Genomic DNA, 19,061 nt, shown 5'->3' on the forward strand with positions numbered 1-19,061 from the left:
TCCCTCAATGCTGTAAAGTGGCTTTGAATTAGTAAGAAAAGGGGCAGCTCTACTCCCGGGCGGGCCCTTATTTCTCCCAGGATATCCAGCGGACTTATCCTCTTCCCAGCCTCAGGCTGAGGCCTCAAACTAGGGATTGCCCCTCATAAAGATGGCCGCTCCATACAGGCCATGCCCCTCAATAAAATGGCGACCACCAGTAGTCCCACCTCCCGCCGCCTCGGTGGCCAATGAGGGATAAGCACGAGTGTGTGCGCATGCGTGATACCACCAACGGGCCCGTCCAATAATGACGGGGGGATCTCCGCAAGTAACATGACTAAAAAGAAGCGGGAGAATCTGGGCGTTGCTCTGGAGGTGAGGGGAGAAGTAGGGTGGGCCACGTCGTTAGTGACCTTCTCCCCGCGGCCGGGTAGTGGGTCGGCCCGGCTGCAGGTTGGAGGAGAGGCCTAAGGCGGGCATTAAGGGCGACGCGGGTTTGGGAGAGGGGCGGAGGGTCGTGAGAGGGCCCCATGTGGCTAACCTGGAGTTGAGGGGCACGATGTGGGGGCCGAAGGTTGGGGAACTCGGGGCGGGGGGGCACCAGAAGGGGGAACTGGAGGTGAGGGGACCTCCAGAGGGGAAGTGAAATGCGGGGGAATGGGAGCCCCCAAACAGGGTGGGACAAGGAAATAAAGAGGCCCTAAAGGGAGACGTTCAATGACCCCAAAGGGGCGGGTAGTCAGAGGCGAGGGGGCCGCAGAAGGCTAGAGACCCGTAGATGAGGGACCCCCCCCCCCCCAGGGCCAGGGAGCTCATGCTGCTTTTGTGTACTAGGAGTGGCTTAACTTTCCTCTGAGATGGGACATTTCCCCTCTAAGGTACCGACGCTTGTAGCTTGAAAATTACTTGGGGAACCTGTGGGAATGTGTCGAGAACTATGGAATGGTGATGCTCCCAAATTGCTTAAGAAATAATTTGCTGCGTATGGGAGGGAAAGAAAAGTGATGCATCTTGAGCAAAGGCTATATGCAACTTCGTGTGCTTGCTCAGAAATCCTCACGGCAAGCCCCGTGAGATTTTTACAGATGAACAAACAAGTTTCAAATAGAGCCCAGGTTGAAGCCGTGGTGGGGCTGAGACTCAAGCCAGGTGATTTGCCTTTTCTAATGCGTCTTGTTTCTGATGAGTTACAGTTGCCTCAGATCACCTCCCTGACGTTGCAAGAGAGAGAGGGTAGTAGTCCTGGGTTTTCTACCAGGTTCAGTGCTTCTCACACGGCTGCATAAAGAATCATTCGTGCCCTGGCCGGTTGGCTCAGTGGTAGAGCGTCGGCCTGGCGTGCAGAGGTCCTGGGTTTGATTCCCGGCCAGGGCACACAGGAGAAGCGCCCATCTGCTTCTCCACCCCTCCCCCTCTCCTTCCTCTCTGTCTCTCACTTCCCCTCCCGCAGCCCAGGCTCCATTGGAGCAAAGATGGCCCGGGCGCTGGGGATGGCTCCTTGGCCTCTGCCCCAGGCGCTAGAGTGGCTCTGGTTGCAACAGAGCATCGCCCCCTGGTGGGCGTGCCGGGTGGATCCTGGTCGGGCGCATGCGGGAGTCTGTCTGACTGTCTCTCCCCGTTTCCAGCTTCAGAAAAATACAAAAAAAAAAGAATCATTCGTAGACCTTATTACAAAGAAAAGGTGAATTCTCCCCCACCTCGGTAATTCAATAGGACTCAATAGGACTTGGGTGTGTATTTTTACTTTTATTTTTCGTGGGAGGCGTATTTTTTTTAACAAAGAATTGGTGTTTTTAACAAGCTACGCACGCCATACTGAAGTGGGAGGTTTTAGTACCACCCCTTGAGAAATACCGGCTTACTTGGGAAAAACCGGGAAAAAAGGTTGTTGGGAATAGGAGTCTCCTTTTGAAAGAGAATGTAGATGGTAAAATGAGAAGACGCTATGTAATGGGAATAGCATAGACTATATGGTCTGTATTAGGACACGATAAGCTGCTGTAACAGAAACCCCAAAAGTCAGTGGCTTCAAGAACAAGAAAAATTTTTTCTAACATGATAGAGCAAGGATGGGCAGATAGTCAATATTTTAGGCTTTGTGGGCCATATGGTTTCTGTTGCAACGACAGGGGGTCCTTATTATTCATAGAGTTTGTGTTTGTGAATTTGCCTACTTACTAAAATGTATTTGTAACTCCAGAATCAATACTTGCAGTGCTTTGCAGTAATTCGTGGACAAACTCGAAGCAGCAAAAAAATTGAGTCACCTGAGGCCCACGTGTCCCTCTAAGGCTGAACAAGGCAGTACTTTGCCTTGTTTCATTTCTTTTTTTTTTGTTTGTTTTTTTTGTATTTTTCCGAAGCTGAAAACGGGGAGGCAGTCAGACAGGCTCCCGCATGCACCCGAGGGGGATCCACCCGGCATGCCCACAAGGGGGCGATGCTCTGCCCATCTGGGGCGTGGCTCTGTGGCAACCAGAGCTATTCTAGCGCCTGAGGCAGAGGCCATGGAGCCATCCTCAGCGCCCAGGCCAACTTTGCTCCAATGGAGCCTTGGTTGCAGGAGGGGAAGAGAGAGACAGAGAGGAAGGAGAGGGGGAGGGGTGGAAAAGCAGATGGGCGCTTCTCCTGTGTGCCCTGGCTGGGAATCGAACCCGGGACTCCCGCACACCAGGCCGACGCTCTACCGCTGAGCCAACCGGCCAGGACCTGTTTCATTTCTTATATGGTAAGTGTCCTTTTTTGGTGGTCATTTAGTGCCACATTTTTTATAATTTTTGTGCATTTTGTTGGTGATTTTGCTGTTGAAATGGCCCTCGAGTACAGTGCTGAAGAGCCGTCTAGTTTGCCAAAGGGCAAGAAGGGCTCATGTGCCTCACAGAGGAATTTACTTTGTTTGTGTCTGAGCAGTGTAGTGCTGTTGGCTGTGAGTTCAATGTTAGTGGATCAAGTATATATTATAGTATAATATATAGTATATATTACATTAGGTCTTTTTTTATTATTAAATTTAATGCAGTGACATTGATAAATCAGGGTACATATGTTGAGAGAAAATATCTCCAGATTATTTTGACATTTGGTTGTGCTGTATATCCCTCACCCAAAGTCACATTGTCTTCTGTCACCTTCTATCTGGTTTTCTTTGTGCCCCTCCCCTCCCCCACCCTCTCTCTCCTTCCTTGCCCCCTCCCCACCCCTCCACCCCACTCCCTGTTACCATCACATTCTTGTCCATGTCTCTGAGTCTCATTTTTATGTCCCATCTATATATGGATTCATATAGTTCTTAGTTTTTTCTGATTTACTTATTTCACTCTGTATAATGTTATCAAGGTCCATCCATGTTATTGTAAATGACCCGATGTCATCATTTCTTATGGCTGAGTAGTATTCCAGAGTATATATGTACCAAAGCTTTTTAATCCACTTGTCCTCTGACGGACACTTGGGCTGTTTCCAGATCTTTGTTATTGTGAACAATGCTGCCATAAACATGGGGGTGCATTTCTCCTTTTGGAGCCGTTTTATGGTGTTCTTGGGGTATATTCCTAAAAGTGGCATAGCTGGGTCAAAAGGCAGTTCAATTTTCAGTTTTTTGAGGAATCTCCATACTGTTTCCACAGTGGCTGCACCAGTCTGCATTCCCACCAGCAGTGCAGGAGGGTTCCCTTTTCTCCACATCCTCGTCAGCACTTATTCTGTGTTGTTTTGTTGATGAGTGTCATTCTGGCTGGTGTGAGGTGATATCTCATTGTGGTTTTAATTTGCATTTCTCTAATGATTAGTGATGTTGAGCATTTTTTCATATGCCTGTTGACCATCTGTATGTCCTCTTTGGAAAAGTGTCTATTCATTTCTTTTTCCCATTTTTTGATTGGATTGTTTGTCTTCCTGGTGTTGAGATTTACAACTTCTTTATAAATTTTGGTTATTAACCCCTTATCAGACGTATTGTCAAATATGTTCTCCCATTGTGCAGTTTGTCTTTTTATTCTGTTCTTATTGTCTTTAGCTGTGCAAAAGCTTTTTAGTTTGATATAGTCCCATTTGTTTATCCTGTCTTTTTTTTTTTTTTTTTTTTTTTTATTCATTTTAGAGAGGAGAGGGAGAGAGGAGAGACAGAGAGAGAGAAGGGGAGGGGAGGAGCTGGAAGCATCAACTCCCATATGTGCCTTGACCAGGCAAGCCCAGGGTTTCGAACCGGCAACCTCAGCATTTCCAGGTCGACGTTTTATCCACTGCGCCACCACAGGTCAGGCTATCCTGTCTTTTATTTCACTTCCCCGTGGAGATAAGTCAGCAAAGCATTTGATAAAATCCAGCACCCATTCATGATCAAAACTCTCAGCAAAGTGGGAATACAGGGAACATACCTCAACATGATAAAAGCCATCTATGAGAAACCCACAGCCAACATCATACTCAATGGGCAAAAATTAAAAGTCCCCTTAAGATCAGGAACAAGGCAGGGGTGCCCCCTTTCACCACTTATTTAACATAGTCCTGGAAGTCCTAGCCACAGCAATCAGACAAGAAGAAGAAGAAATAAAAGGCATTCAAGTTGGAAAAGAAGAAGTAAAACTATCATTATTTGCAGATGATATGATATTGTATATAGAAAACCCTAAAGTCTCAGTCAAAAAACTACTGGACCTGATAAATGAATTCAGCAAAGTGGCAGTATATAAAATCAATACTCAGAAATCAGAGGCATTTTTATATGCCAACAATGAATAGTCAGAAAGAGAAATTAAGGAAACAATCCCCTTCACTATTACAACCAAAAAAAATAAAGTACCTAGGAGTAAACTTAACCAAGGAGACTAAAGACTTGTACACGGAAAATTACAAAGCATTGATAAAAGAAATCAAGGAAGATACAAACAAGTGGAAGCATATACCGTGCTCATGGTTAGGAAGAATAAACATCATTAAACTATCTATATTACCCAAAGCAATCTATAAATTCAACGCAATACCAATTAAAATACCAATGACATACTTCAAAGATAGAGATCACATATTCCAAAAATTTATATGGAACCAAAAAAGAACACGAATAGCCTCAGCAATCTTAAAAAAGAAGAATAAAGTGTTAAGTACCACACTTCCTGATATCAAGTTATACTAAAGGCCATTGTACTCAAAACAGCCTGGTACTGGCATGAGAACAGGCATATAGATCAATAGAACAGAACAGAGAACCCAGAAATAAACCCACAGCTCTATGGACAACTGATATTTGACAAAGGAGGTAAGGAAATACAATGGAGTAAAGACAGCCTCTTCAACAAATGGTGTTGGGAAAATTGGACAGCTACCTGCAAAAAAATGAAACTAGATCACCAGCTTACACCACTTACAAAAATAAACTAAAATAAATAAATAAATAAAAATAAATAAAAAATAATAATAAACTCAAAATGGATAAAAGACTTAAACGTAGGTCGTGAAATCATAAGCATCTTAGAAGAAAACATAGGCAGTAAGCTCTCCGACATCTCTCGGAACATTAGGTCTTTTTAAACAGAAACACTTACAAAGCAAGGTTCTGTATTGATTAGTTGATAATAATGTGACCAGAGACTCACAGAAACCTAACCTGGCTCAGTATTTGCTAATTCACTTTTGGTGACTTTATAAGAACATAACCACCACAAATAACATGAATCAACTCTATGTACTCAGGCTGTCTTAGCAACAAAAGCAGCCACAGACAGTATGTAAATCAATGGGTGTGGCTATGTTCATTAAAACTATTAACGAAACAGGTGGTGGGTGTATTTAGCCCACAGACTGTAGTTTGACAACCCATGTCTAGCATACTAGGCCAGTAGTGGTTCTGCCAAGTTCCTTCCTATCTTGTGGTGTCTCCTTCCCCTAGGACCTTGTTGTCATCTCATGAATGAAACCAGGCTGCATCCCAGTGATGTGTCCACTGGCAGGGAAAGCAAGAGTGGAGGAAGCCCGCCCACTGTCTTCAGAGTCCTGGGCCCAGAGTGCCCACTTTCCATTGGCAAAGATGCCAGCTGAGAAGCGAGGCCTCACCAAACTGCAGGAGGCGGCTGGGCAATGCATTCATCAGCTGGAGGCCATCTGCCCAACTCTAGCTTGATTGCTGTGGAAGAAGGGGCCAGTGTGTTTTAGTGGACATCCCACAGTCTACACAGATTGTGACTTATCTCACAATGTGGCATTGGGCATCAAATGAGAAAACCTATTTAAAGTGCCTAACACGCCTGACCTGTGGTGGCGCAGTGGATAAAGCATCAACCTGGAACACTGAGGTTGCTGGTTCGAAACCCTGGGCTTGCCTGGTCAAGGCACATATGGGAGTTGATGCTTCCTGCTCCTCCCCCCTCCTCCCCCCCCCCTCTCTCTTCTCTCTAAAATAAATAAAAATATCTAGAAAAAAATTTAAAAAAAATAAAGTGCCTAACACGTGCCTGGCGGCATTATGCCCAACAGACTGTGCTCCTATTAGCAACCTTTCTGGTTCTTTGGCATTTATCAGGGCTAAGTCAGCCCCCTTGTTTGGACTTCCGTTTCCTCACCTGTAACCTGTAACACGGAGGACTTGAACTTCACCAAGGGTTACAGACTCACTGTGGCCCAAGTACAGATCACAGATGTCTTTTGTTTGACAAGGGTTTTAAACGTGTTTTGAATTTGGTGGGGTATATATCGTGTGTGTGTGTGTGTGTGTGTGTGTGTGTGTGTGTGTGTGTGTATATATATATATATATACTGTAATACCACCTTTACCAGTCCCATTTGCCAATTTATTTTATATATATATAAAACAGTATAGATATTTACATTTGCCATCCGATCTCTAAGGTTACTTTTTGCTTGGATAGTCTAAAATTTGCGATCTGTAACCACCTCAGAGAAAGCCTGGCAGCTGGCTGTCTCCTCACTTTGTTCCTCCATTCCCCCACCCCCAGCAGCGAGTATTCAGTGTTCTCTGAGGCTTACGAGCAGTAGATACTGTCCTCATTAAAAGTCGTGTGTTTAGAGCCAATGAAGTGGTGATTTAATCAAAAATGATTGTTAATCTGACGAGAGCAATAAAGCCCACACAAGTGAGTGATCTTAGCACCTGAAAACAGTCTCCGTTTGTTGTAATGGAGCAATTACCCAGCAGGCGGCACTCACCCTGAGGGCTGGCTCCAGCCAGCTGGACCGGGCAGTCACCTCCCAAGACAAACAAGCCTCCTAGCCTCCCCTGACTCATGGCTTCTCTCAAAACCTTTTTATCGAACTCATTTGTCACCTTGGAGTTGTCACCTCAGAGTTGGAAAAAAACTGGCTACGAGTTTTAGCTTCTGAGAGTTAATTCTGAACAGCAAGAAAGAATCACCTGCTCTGGGACTGGCTCTAACGGGCGTGGGAGGAGGGAGAAGCTCCATTTCTGTCTGAACTGATAGGCGGATTCTGGCTGAGGGAAAGGTTACATTTCAGTCTAAAGTGATAGGATTTTGGCTGGTGTGAAACCTGTTTGTTTTTTAAGCTCTAACAGTAAGTAATGAGCTGTTACCTGGTCATTGTGCTTTTCTTTCGAAGCTAGGCCATTCAGCTTGGTGTCTCCAGATGTTTGAACAGCCAATTGTTTCAAAAGATGTGCCACGTCTTAGCTGACATCTTAAAGGAGGTACCTGGTTGGATGTTTCCTAGTACAAAAACCCACCCTTTTAGAAAGCTTTGGCTACAAGTTACAGAAAACTGACCTCCGAGACCTAAACTAATAGGAATATACTTTTTTCCCCAGAACAGGAAATGCAGAGGTTAGTGGCATTGGTTCAGAAGCTCAGCTACGTCAGGGCTGGTATTTCTGCATCCTCTTAGCTGTTTCCTCGTGGTCACTCGACAGCTGTCCGAGTTCAGGCGTCATATCCAACTTGGAGGAAGAAGAAGAGAGGAACCGTGACACTCTTTGTCCCTTCTATAAGCAAAGCATAGGCCATCCCAGGAATCCTGCAGATGGCTTCTGGAACATCTTTTTGGCCAGAACTGGGTCGTGACCACTCCTAGCTGCAGTGAGGCCGGGAAAGCATCTGCTGAGCGTTTCTAACTTCTGCAGAGGAGTCCAGCGGGGGGCAGTGGAGGGTGCGGTGGGAATCGATGCTGTGTTGGCCAACTAATAGTATCTGCTAGAGGGAATAAAAGGTAATGGAAGTCGTTTAAGATGTACTGGAATCCTTATCAGGAAAAGAGGCCAAGATCAGTGACAATTAAGCTGAGGTGTTAGATTAAGAGGAGAAAACGGCCCAGACAGGATGAGCGCCAGAGGGAAGGAGCCTTGACATTTGTAATTGTTTGTTTAACGTCAGCCCGCTGCTGCCATAAGCTCCCTGAGGGGAGGGGGCAGCCGGAGCCGAGTGCGGACTGGAGCTACCAATTTCCTGAGACAGGGCTCGGAGCAGCTCAGTGGGCTGTCAATAATATTTACCGAATTGGCTTGAGTGGCTGGAGGAGGCCCTTGAACCCTTGCCCCTGACATCTGGGCCCATTTGAGTGGTCAGAGGTTCGGAGGCTACAGTAGAGCAGGCCGTGGGAGGCTGTCTGGCAGGGGTGCTGCCCAGCCAGGGGCGGGGAGAAAGGGCTCACAGCGTGTGGGGACTGTTCAGGGGCCACTGCCCATTAAATGAGCCTCACCTGCTGCAGGCACTGGTGACAGGTCACCATCGGGCAGGTAATTTCTCGCGGCAGCCTGTGTCTGGCTCCGCTCCACTTGACAGGGGTCAGGAGACTAAAACCTCATTACCTACCACGGCTGGGTGTCAGCATGTGCGAATGGCTGTTTGCCAGCATCTTAATTAATGGATTCATAAGGCGCGGGGTGGATGCCAGCTCTTGAAAGATGCTTTGAGCCTTTCAGCGATGAAGAAGCTCTTGCTAATTTATCAAAAAATATATTTGGGGAAAGAAGAGAAAGCAAGCCCCAAACAACGCTCTGGCCAGGGACAGACGAAGGCTCCAGGCGGAGTGATATGTGTCTCCTTGCAGCTGCCCGGCGGCCCGAAGGTCTCGGAGCTGGTGTGGGCTTCAGCAGGACCCCTCGCGTGCCTAACCCTGGGCGGGGTGACTCCAAAGATGACAAGTCCCTGGGCTCTCTGCTTTTCCTGAAATGTGTTCATTGATTAAAAACTGGCAAGGTTGCTGGTCTTCCTCTGCTCAGCCCAGGCAAGGGACTTCTCACTGGGCCTGATGTTTTGGGATCCCTGGACATAGGTTTTTCTGTGCCCACAGAGCCCTGTGGGCCGCAGCCACAGAAAAACACCCCTTAAGCAGTGTCAGAGTAATCAGCCCTTTGGGGTTTGAAGCCCGTGACCCCATGTGACTTGGCTGTGCGGCCTACAGCCAGATGGAAGGCCCCAGCGCTCTTGCCAAAGACCATCTGGGCGGGCGGTCTGGTTTCTTTCCCGGTTATGACAAACATCCTGGGCCTCCCTGACATGTGAAAATGAGTGGATTTCCAGAAATCCTGTTCCCAGGCTGCGGGGCTGGAGATGAAACAGCTGATAGCACTCCTAGGCTGTGAATTAACAAGTGAAAAGACAGGCCCTGCTGCTCGTTGGGGAAGAAAGCTATCGGCCCACTAGCCCGCCCCTGTTCCTTCTCCAGGAAAACTGGGTCTGCTCTATGTGAGCTGGGCAGGGGGCCTGGGAGGTGGGGAGGCCGGGCGGGCGAGGGGAATGCCTTCACTGGGAGGACAGGTGCTCGCTGCCTGTGTCCCCGGCTCCTCCCTCACAGAGGCTGTCCATTCTGGAGATGGGAGACCAAGCAAAGCCCTGTGCAAGGTTATCCAGAGCAGAGACTCTGCCGGAGCCAGCTCAGGTGGACTTGGACCGGATGTGGCCTGACCCGCAGAACTCTTCTTGGTCACGAGTGTTTCCATGAGGGATGTGAAAGAACAAGCAGAATCTTTGGAGCAGAAAAGCCCAGAATCAGACCCCGCTTCTGCCACTTCCTGGTCCATGATTTCCGGCAGGTCGCTTAGGATCTCTGTGCCCGGTGTTCGCTTCTCTGTAAAACAGGGGCAGCCCCTTCCCTGCAGGGTTGACGGAGACCGTGGGCAGCATACACCAAGATGCCCACAGACAGCTAGCCGAGCCCTAGCCCAGGGCAAAGGAGCGCAGGTTCCCCGGGAGCTCAGTGTGTCTGGGCTGGGAGCTCTCTGCTTCCTCAACGCGGGCTGGCAGCCACAGCGAGACTTGGACTGCCTGGCTCCCCCGTGGACTGGCTGTGTGGTCCTGGACAGATCACTTTATCTCCGTGGCCCGAGTGTCCTCAGCTGCAGAATGCAGACCCTGATGCTACTTCTCACTCCCAGGGCTCTTCTCTTGTGAGCGTTCCGTGAGGGGTCTGAGGGCAGCGCGAGCAGGCCCAGTCTGGGGTGCCCGCTGCCGCGGGGCTCGCTGCTCCTGGCACTGCGGTGGTTTCGTTTTGCACTGGGACTTCGTGAGGCTGCTCTGACTCGCTTCGTGCCATCCAGACACCAGACACACGAAGCTCAGCGAGTGGCCTTGGGCTCAGATGCCCCAGCACCGTGCTCTCCGTTAGGTCTCGGTGCCCAGGAAGGACCTGGCCGGGCAAGCGCAGGTGTGCCCTGGAACCTGACTCCTGGGCTCCCGCACGCCCAGCCATTTCTGTCGCTCACTGGCCCAAAACTCCCAAGAGCAAGGCCAGAAATGGCTTCCTAAGCTAGAAAGCCGTGGCCCAGTGCCGAGCCCAGAGGGTGTCTTCTGCCCTTTTCCAGAAGAAAATCAGGCCCTCAACAATGGCTCCTCGGGAAGTGGGCAGGGAGCCGCCTCCCAGACTATCAGGATGCTCGTGGGAGCACCATTTAGCCACCTTCAATCGGAGACCCTGAGGCTTGTTCTTGTCAGCAGAATAATAGCTGCACAAGAGGCCCGGGCAGCAGCCAGACGTGGAGTGGCCCCCATGGGGCCTGACCTGACCAGCGTGCCGGGCAGCTTGCGTGTGAGCTAGCACTCATGTTCCTTGTCCCCAAAGAAGTCTCATTGAGGACTTTGATTCCAGGAGGCTCTATACTCCTGAAAAGATGCCTCCTGGGGCTCTGAGCCGAATTTTACAGTTTCTCTTAACACAGTGGTTTTATGGCGTATAGGACCCCGGGGAGACTTCCCTGAAGCTCTGAGAATAAGGTGTTATTCCCCAAGTCGGTGGCAGGGATTTTGCATAGCTGGCTCGAGGTTACTAGCTGCCCACCGAGCGAAGCGGCATCCAAGCAAGAGCCCTCAAAGGCCACGGGAGGCCTGCCCCTGATGACTGTGAAGAAGCCCTTTCTTCCCTTGGCACCAGCCCACAGGCACAGTGGCCCCCTCTGCTGGGGTGATGGCCTGCACTGACCCCGGCTGTCAGGCTGACTTCTGATCTCGGCGTTCTCCTACAGGGCACATCTGCCTCTGGAGACTCCGTGGTCTTGTTCTCAAGCTCGGTGAGCCTGCCCTTCTGCTCCTGCGGAACCCCCCAGCGGGTGCCGGTGCCCCGTCCATGCCTGCACTTCTGCGGCGCAGTGGCTTGTGGGCATTCGCCGTTATAGTACACCGTCCTGGGTCCTGGCTCCAGGCCCCCGCTGGGACCCCCAGCTCTCTCCTACTTCCCACTCCCTGCCTTACAGACCTCTCTGAGACCCTCCCTCCTCCTCCTCCTCTGCCGCCCCAGGCTCTGCACCTTACCTGTCTGGGCTCAGACCCGCAGTCCCCAGTGCAGGTTTTAGCCACTGCTGGTCTTGGGGTCAAATCACAGACTTACCCACCAGGACACCCTGCACACTCCCCCCTCCTTCTTGGTCCTATGACCTGCTTGCACACAAGTTTACACACCTTCCAGGTCCTCAGCTCTGAGGTGCAAGAAGGCACAGTCTGCTAACATGTAGGGAGCTCACACCACTGCCTGTTTGACTTCCTTTGCAGCTGCTGTGCTGCCCGCTGTGATTTCAGTGACTTCAAGTGTCCACATTCCCTGTATCAAAATGGGCACTTGGTCTTCTGAATGTAAACGCAATGTATGGGCACTTCTTGATGTTGTTGTACACCGGGAGCACCTCTACCCTGCCCCCACACCGTCTGAGTGAGTTCCCTGGCTCAGTCCCCACCATGGCTGTACCCACTTTGCCTGTGACCATCACTGCCACCGTGGCTTCCCGCCTCCAGCTCCAGGAAAATCCCAGCACTAGAGCCAGTCTTGGACCCGCCACACACTTCCTGCCCGTTGACCTTTCCATTCAGCACGTTGGGCAGGAGTCCTGGGATCCCCCGTGGCCTCCAGATTGTAACCATTGGTGTTGGTTGGATCTCTTTCCTGGGCCTCTTTCTGTCTTAGTCCTGGGCTTCACATCCACGCTCCCGGCTTAGTGGGGTGCCGGGCCGGTGGAGCCACTGTGGTAAACTGGGCTCCACCTGCATTCCACGTCCTGAGTCTGTTCAGCGCTGCTCTAGGCCTGTGGTCCTCGGGTCCCACCACGCCCGGGCCTCTACAGCTTGGTGTGGCTCCGGAGCCCCGGCCCAGCTGCATTGCCAGTCCTGCCATGAGGGTCTTAGCAGGCCGTGTCCGAGCCAGCTCAATGGGCGGGGCTGTAGAACCCTAGCTGTTCTGATTGGCTAGCCTGCAGGTCCCTGCCCTGCTGACCCCCTTCCCGGACTCAGAGGAGGGCGAGAGCGAGCCAGAGGGGTTCACCTTCCCATGGCTGAGAGCCACTGCCCAGGGAGGATTTCTGTCCACCGCACACCCCTACTTCTAGCTCCTTCTCTTCCTCTTGCCATAATAAGGTCACTCTTTATTCCCCAAAGACCAGTGAAAACTATCCTTCAATAACTATGGTGGCCAACACAGAACTATGTTCTGTGTGAACACCTTGTGTGATTGCTTCACATCCTCACAGGTCTTTGAAATATGAAACGTTTTCCACATGGACACACTCAGATATAGGATTAAGGAACAAGTGACCCTCCAGGCACCTGATTGCAGCCCACACGTCGTATGACCACACTGTCAGGCTTCTAGGCACTTGGCTTCCAACTGCTTGTCCAGCTCTGGCCCTCATGTTTCTAGAATCTTGTTTTCTCACTGTGGTCCTAACCATGTCTCCCCTCACCGTCCTGGTTATCTAGCTCTGTTGTGGGCAGAGAGAGCCAAGGACTAGGGATTTGCACTGGGGAGTCTGCACGTGCAGAATCCGTGTGCCCGTCATTGAGAGGTGACTGGAAACACAACGAGCGGCTTCCTTAAGGCCCACATTCTGGGCCCATCTTGTCAGTTCTGGTTGGTCTGTAGCCACCCCTGCTGACCCGTCTCAGCTACAGGGTGCACCCTGCCCCCTCTGCAGCCACTGTGGCCACTGTTATTACAGCACCCGAGAGCCAGCTCCTGCTTCAGCGAGTGCTGCAGGGTGTTTGCCAGCGGGGTCGCTTCTGAGGATGGGTTTGTGGGCTCTGGAGAGCCAGCCAGCCGCCTGCCAGCCTCAGCCTCCCCTCACTCGGCCCACGTCAAGCAGCTGGGTTATAAAGAAGGGGAACTCGCTATTTAGAAGGGAATCAGAGAGAGCTGTCAGCAGGACATAAATATTCATAGAGGGAGGTTAGAACTTGAGTCCCTAAAACCTTGATTTGTGTTCATCCATTTAAGCCTCATTAAAAAGTGGTAAATGAAAGTGGGGTATTCAGTGGAACAGCAGATAAATTGGGCTTGTTCAGATAAAGGCCTCTGCCTGCCAGCTCCGCAGGCCCTGCCCAGAGCACAGAGGCAGATTGGCTCGGCCACTTGTAGTTTGCCAGCCTCAATTTAAAGATTTTGCTTAGCATGAGCTCCTGGCCTTGCTCCGGGTCAGTTAGTGCTTGTCTGGGTACCTGGTAGCCTTCTAGAGGCGGTTGGAGATAGTAACCCCCAACCTTTTTTTTCCCCAGAAAGACATGCAGACCAGGGCCTGGCTCAAGGGGTGGCAGGGACACATCTAACCTAGGACTAATACTTGCACTAGGACCTAGTGACTAGGTTGATCCACAAAGTCCCTATCTGTGTACACACTTCTCCTAACTTCTTCTGGCTCTACAGGCACAAACAGGGTTTCACAGACCCTACGTGAGGCTTAAATCTGTCCCCAGCTCCTGGGCCCCAGGCACGCCCAGCCCTACTCCATGGCTAAAAGACTACAGTGGGCCAGGTCTTGTGGCCACAGCGACAAATGGCCAACATGCTGCCTAGGGCAGGAGCTGCAGTCAGACATCCCTGGGAGCCAGGCAGTGAGTGGAATGGGCAAATCTGAGCTAGACTTGAACCCAGGATGCCAGTTTACAGCATTTGCCTTCGAGGATCCCAGTGTTTGTGAAGATGAGGTTTTTTTGTCTAACTGGCCACTTCTCTGGGCCCAGGCCTGCTGTTCTGAAACCACGGCCCTGCCTCCAGGAGCCTAGATTTCAGTGGGTCGGAAGGTTCAAAGGGCTCCATAATGCTCAATTTTCCATCTGTCCTACCTCATTCTCACCATGTCCCTGGGTGGAATAGCAAATTCTCTCTGCCCGCAACAGAAGTGTGTCCACACAAAGCTGGAATGACAGAGTGGTGCTCGGGCTCAGGAGAGAAGGGCTGATTGATCTGCTGGGGACCTGAGGCAGTCCTTGTCCAGCAGAGAGGCTTCTTGGAGGTAGAGCATCAAGAATTAAGCTCTGTTTGGGACCGTGTGGGATTTGGTGCCAATCGGCATTTCTACACCATGGAATAGAAAGAGCCAGTCTCAGGGTCCAGAGGGGCTAGGCTGTGTTGGGGCTGCCGCTGTGAACAGTGGGCCTCATGGTGGCCTGCAGCGCCTGCTCCTCAGCCCCGGCCCCCTGGTCCACCCACCGTCCCATCAGGCTGTGGCTGTTCCCTTAGCCTGGCTCCCCTGGGCTCATTTCCCTACGGCACCTCTTCGAGGATGGCCTTGGGCCTCCCCACGCACAGGCCCCGTCTCCTGGCTGGGGCTATTTCCCAGGACAGCCGGCTCTTCCTCTTCGGTGCCCATTAGCAGAGAAATGACACAATTACCCAGGTAATTAACTCAGCGCTGTGCCGTTGGTCCCTCCCACAGGGTCCTGCTTCCGGAGGTGGAGCTGGCAGCAGGCTGGGCTGCAGGGAAGGGAGAGGTGTACCAACTGTGCTGGGCACTGGGCTGAGGGCAAGTGGCCAACCCAGGATGAGTGCTGGCCAGGGAGAGGGGCAGAGGACCCGGGGACTTCAAGTGCAACATGGACACTGGCCCCAGAACACGTGCCTAGGACTCTGGGAGTCGCACTTGCAATCATTAGCTCCTGCCAGGGGCAATGCAGGAGGACCTAGAGCAGAGCACTGACTGAGACCAGTAAGGAGAGGGGTGTTCCACTGACGCCTCAGAGAAGTGATTCTGTTTGGGGGCCCTTTTTCACATTTGTGAAACAGGTCATATTTGCTATTCCACCCAGGGACATGATGAGAATGAGTTAAGACAGATGGAAAATTGAACCTTATGGAGCCCTTTGAACCTTCTGACCCACTGAAATCTAGGCTCCTGGAGGCAGGGCCATGGTTTGAGAACAGCAGGTCCGAGCCCAGAGAGGTGGCCAATTAGACACCTAGGGACAGATAGACACAGATGGATTGGACTTTCAAGGCCAAATGCATGAAAGCAGGACCCAGGCTTGGGTGATCCAGTCTAGTATTTTATGTGACATTTTCCCACAACTCAAATTATGTCACCAAGTACACATCTCTGAAAGTATAATCGAAACAAATAGGAAAATTGATACCTCTAGTAACCACCTTTTCAGAAACTGTTCTGCCCCACAAGTTACAGCTACCTTGATGGTAGGCATTGGTTTTGCTCAAACCCCAGTCAGAAAGAAAGATTGAGCTACTTTTTTTTTTACACTCAGTACTTTCTGTTGATTCATATGGAAAATATATATTCTTGCAACTTAGACTGCTTTAAGATGAAGTGTTATCAGTGGGAGAAACACCTCACGTGTCTGTCCCTAGATGTCTAATCACCTATCGCTCAGTGGGGAGCGCTTTAGAAAGCAGCGCCTTCCCATGGCCTCTCACTTCGTCCCAGGGTGCTCCTATGTGGCGGGTGTCTGCCATGTTCAGAGCTCTAGTTAGTCCCGTTGTGGGGTCCCAGTGCGGTCTGTGCTGGGGGGATGGTGATTTGGGGGCTGCTCCTATCTGTCCCCAACCCATGATTTGGCCCACTGGGTCAGGAGAGATGTGAGCACCTGAGCAACACCCCCAGCCATTTCCAGGGGAGCTGCAGATGGTCCATGAGGAGGAAGAGCACAGCGGAGCAGAAACATTAGTGGTGACGCAGACCTCCCGGGACTCAGGCCCCCTCCGCCCCGCCCCAGAACCCTGATTGGAAGTGGAGGGCTCTGCTGCCGTCTCCAGCTGCCCGTGTGCTGTGTTTCAGATCGATGGGCTGGAGGAGAAGCTGTCACAGTGTCGGAGGGACCTGGAGGCCGTGACCTCCAGGCTCTATGGGGCCGAGCTGAGCCTGGAGGCCAGGTAATGCACCTGCCCCCCAGCCCCCTTTCAGTCCCTCAGATCTCACCTGCGCCCTAGCCCTGAGCTGTTCCCCACTCCAGCTGCCACCAGGGACCTGGGCCCTTGTCCAACCTGCCCTGGTATGCCAGCTGCCCCTCAGGTGGGAAGGAAAAGGACTTACGCCATAACGCTCCTTCCCCTCACAGGAAGTCTCTGGAGAAGCAGAAAAACAGCCTGATAAACAAAGCCTCCAACTATGGTAAGAAAGTTCCCTTGTTAGCGGCCCTACCTTGCAGTCCCAGGGAGCCTACAAGGTGACAGGGATCCAGGGGGTTCTTCAGGAGGGAGTCAGTTCCCAGGAGGCTGCAGGAACCCACCCCCAAAGACAAGCCCTGTGATGGGAGGGGGGTCCATGGTGAAGGAGGCTGAACTTCCCAATTGGGCGCTGTGAAGGGCGACCGGTGGAGCAATGCTGCCACCTTCCGGGCACTGGGGGCACAGTCAGGTGGAGCCCCGGCAGGGAACGGAGCTCAGGGGCAGCGGCTGGGCCCACCACCACCCCTTCCGCGGGCCTGGGAGGAAGATGGCCCGCAGAGGCTCCTCTGACCACCTGTCCTCTTCTCCCTGATGGACCAACCTGGCCAGGAACCAGCCCAGAATGGTCCACATGGCAGGGAACTTCCCAGAGGGATGTGAGAAAACACCCAGTGCAGTGCATGTGTGCACACCTCCCACCCGGCCCTGGGCTGTCCGGCCTGCCCGAGCGGGCTGCAGGCGCCCCCTGCCCCTCACACGGTAGAGGTGAGGTATCAGGCCTGCCCCTCACACGGTAGAGGTGGGGGATCAGTCCTGCCCCAGTGGGCCACAGGCGCCCCCTGCCCCTCACACAGTAGAGGTGGGGTATCAGGCCTGCCCGAGTGGGCCACAGGCGCCCCCTGCCCCTCACACAGTGAGCTGGGGGACCAGGCCTGCCCCTCACACGGTAGAGGTGGGGGATCAGTTCTGCCCGAGTGGGCCACAGGCGCCCCCTGCCCCTCACACAGTGAGCTGGGGGACCAGGCCCCCTCCAGCCTGGCCATTGTCACACACAACCATAGCATCACCACTTAGTTCAGGCCTCAGAGCACTGCCCCGTGTGTCACCCGAGGATGCAGACCTTGGCTGTAAAGTAGGACCGGCTTCCTCCAGAGGTGCCCCGACTGCCCTCTCCTGGCACCCCCGCTGGCTGGGACTCCAGCAGAGAGCAGAGCTGGGAGTGGTGGTGGTGTGGCACTGCCCTGGACCTATCAGTGTAAGGCCCAAGGAAGTGCCAGCTGCCCTCAGTTTCTAGATGGTCAGGACACCCTGGAAGGTCAAGCACTATGGAACCGACTCAGTGACAGGCAGGGGACTCAGTGAGGCCATGCCACCACATAGCTTGGCTTTCATGTGTGGCCCTTTTGGTGACCCCTCACACATTCCATCCTCCACTTTCAATGCATTTGAGGAGAAATGGTTGAGCAGCACTGAGTGCTGGGACCTCTGGGGGCTGGGATCCGTAGCCAGGTTGTGAGGGTCAAGGAAGACATGTTCCTGGGTGAGGAAGTGGTGTAGGGACAGCCCACAGATGGCACAGAGCTCTGCCCTCACACTGTGCCGCCTGTGGGCGTGGCAGGGGTGAGCAGCAGATGGGCCCCAACCACCCGCCCAACTGTTTCCTCCCAGAGAAGGAGCTGAAGCTGCTCCGGCAGGAGAACCGGAAGAACATGCTTCTGTCTGTGGCCATCTTCATCCTCCTGAGCCTCGTCTACGCCTACCTGACCCTGTGAGCCTGGCTTCTCCAGTCAGCAACCTGGGCACGGCCAAGTAGACCCCTCAGGCCTCAAGACGACCAAGGCATGGGGTGTTCCCCCCCACCACCCACTCAGGGGTAGGGCTTCCTGCTGGCCTGGCCTCCTGCCCTGCTGTGGACCTGGGGCTCTGGGACCGTGTGGCCCCTCCCTTAGCCGGAGGGAGAGGCAATAAACAGCCAGGCTGCCGAGTAACTGTCATGGTCTGATGCGGCTGCTCAGGAGTCGAGATGTTCAAGGGAAAGCTCTTGGCTTAGAACTCAGAAAGAGGAAGGGGGGCTGCAAAGATGAGCCCCCAGCTTAAGTGGGGAATAAGGAGACAGCAGGAAGCGCTCTCCAAGTGAGGACTATGCTGAGAGCCACTTCCCAGGGCGTGGGCACTGAGCTGTGTGCCCACCACCCCCACCAAACACTGTCTTGCCCTCCAGTCAGAGCCACTGCCTGAGATTATGGCAGAAAAAATGCAGCCTATGCAGCAGAGGGCAACTTGGGGACTCGAAGGGTTGCATGGCAGCCACACAGGGACAAGAAGTTAATCTGTCTGCAAGGCTGGTGAGGACTGGCAGAGTGAGTGGGCGACAGGAGCCATGGCAATGACCAGACATACGGTGACAGTGGCCAGTAAATCAGGCGGGGCCACAGATAGATACCCCCACTGCCCCCAGCACAGAGCCCAAAGGTCCTGCGTGGGAAGCTGGGACAAGGTGGAGTGGGGCCACCCAGCGGCTGAAG

At 52.3% G+C, this 19,061-nt stretch overlaps 1 protein-coding gene across 3 annotated transcripts; it reads left to right on the forward strand.

Moving 5' to 3' along the window:
- The first annotated feature begins 225 nt into the window (after positions 1 to 225).
- On the forward strand, positions 226 to 18,520 carry CCDC167 (coiled-coil domain containing 167). Of its 3 annotated transcripts, none has more exons than XM_066361432.1 (4): positions 226 to 357; positions 16,427 to 16,521; positions 16,707 to 16,759; positions 18,205 to 18,520. In XM_066361432.1, the coding sequence occupies exons 1-4, from the start codon at positions 316 to 318 to the stop codon at positions 18,306 to 18,308; spliced, it is 294 nt and encodes a 97-aa protein (XP_066217529.1). In that variant the 5' UTR covers positions 226 to 315; the 3' UTR covers positions 18,309 to 18,520. The 3 variants fall into 3 exon arrangements, with proteins under 3 accessions (XP_066217529.1, XP_066217528.1, XP_066217530.1); XM_066361431.1 differs by having other exon boundaries at positions 18,210 to 18,520; XM_066361433.1 differs by having other exon boundaries at positions 18,155 to 18,262.
- The last annotated feature ends 541 nt before the right edge of the window (positions 18,521 to 19,061 follow it).

This window comes from Saccopteryx leptura, chromosome 1, assembly GCF_036850995.1.
Source record: "Saccopteryx leptura isolate mSacLep1 chromosome 1, mSacLep1_pri_phased_curated, whole genome shotgun sequence".
NCBI lineage: Eukaryota > Metazoa > Chordata > Mammalia > Chiroptera > Emballonuridae > Saccopteryx > Saccopteryx leptura.

Coding starts and splice junctions, on each gene's coding strand:
- CCDC167 (XM_066361431.1), top strand. CDS start 316: ATGACTAAAAAGAAGCGGGAGAATCTGGGCGTTGCTCTGGAG. Junction 16,522..16,706: donor GAGCTGAGCCTGGAGGCCAG/GTAATGCACCTG, acceptor TTCCCCTCACAG/GAAGTCTCTGGAGAAGCAGA. Junction 16,760..18,209: donor AAACAAAGCCTCCAACTATG/GTAAGAAAGTTC, acceptor CTCCCAGAGAAG/GAGCTGAAGCTGCTCCGGCA.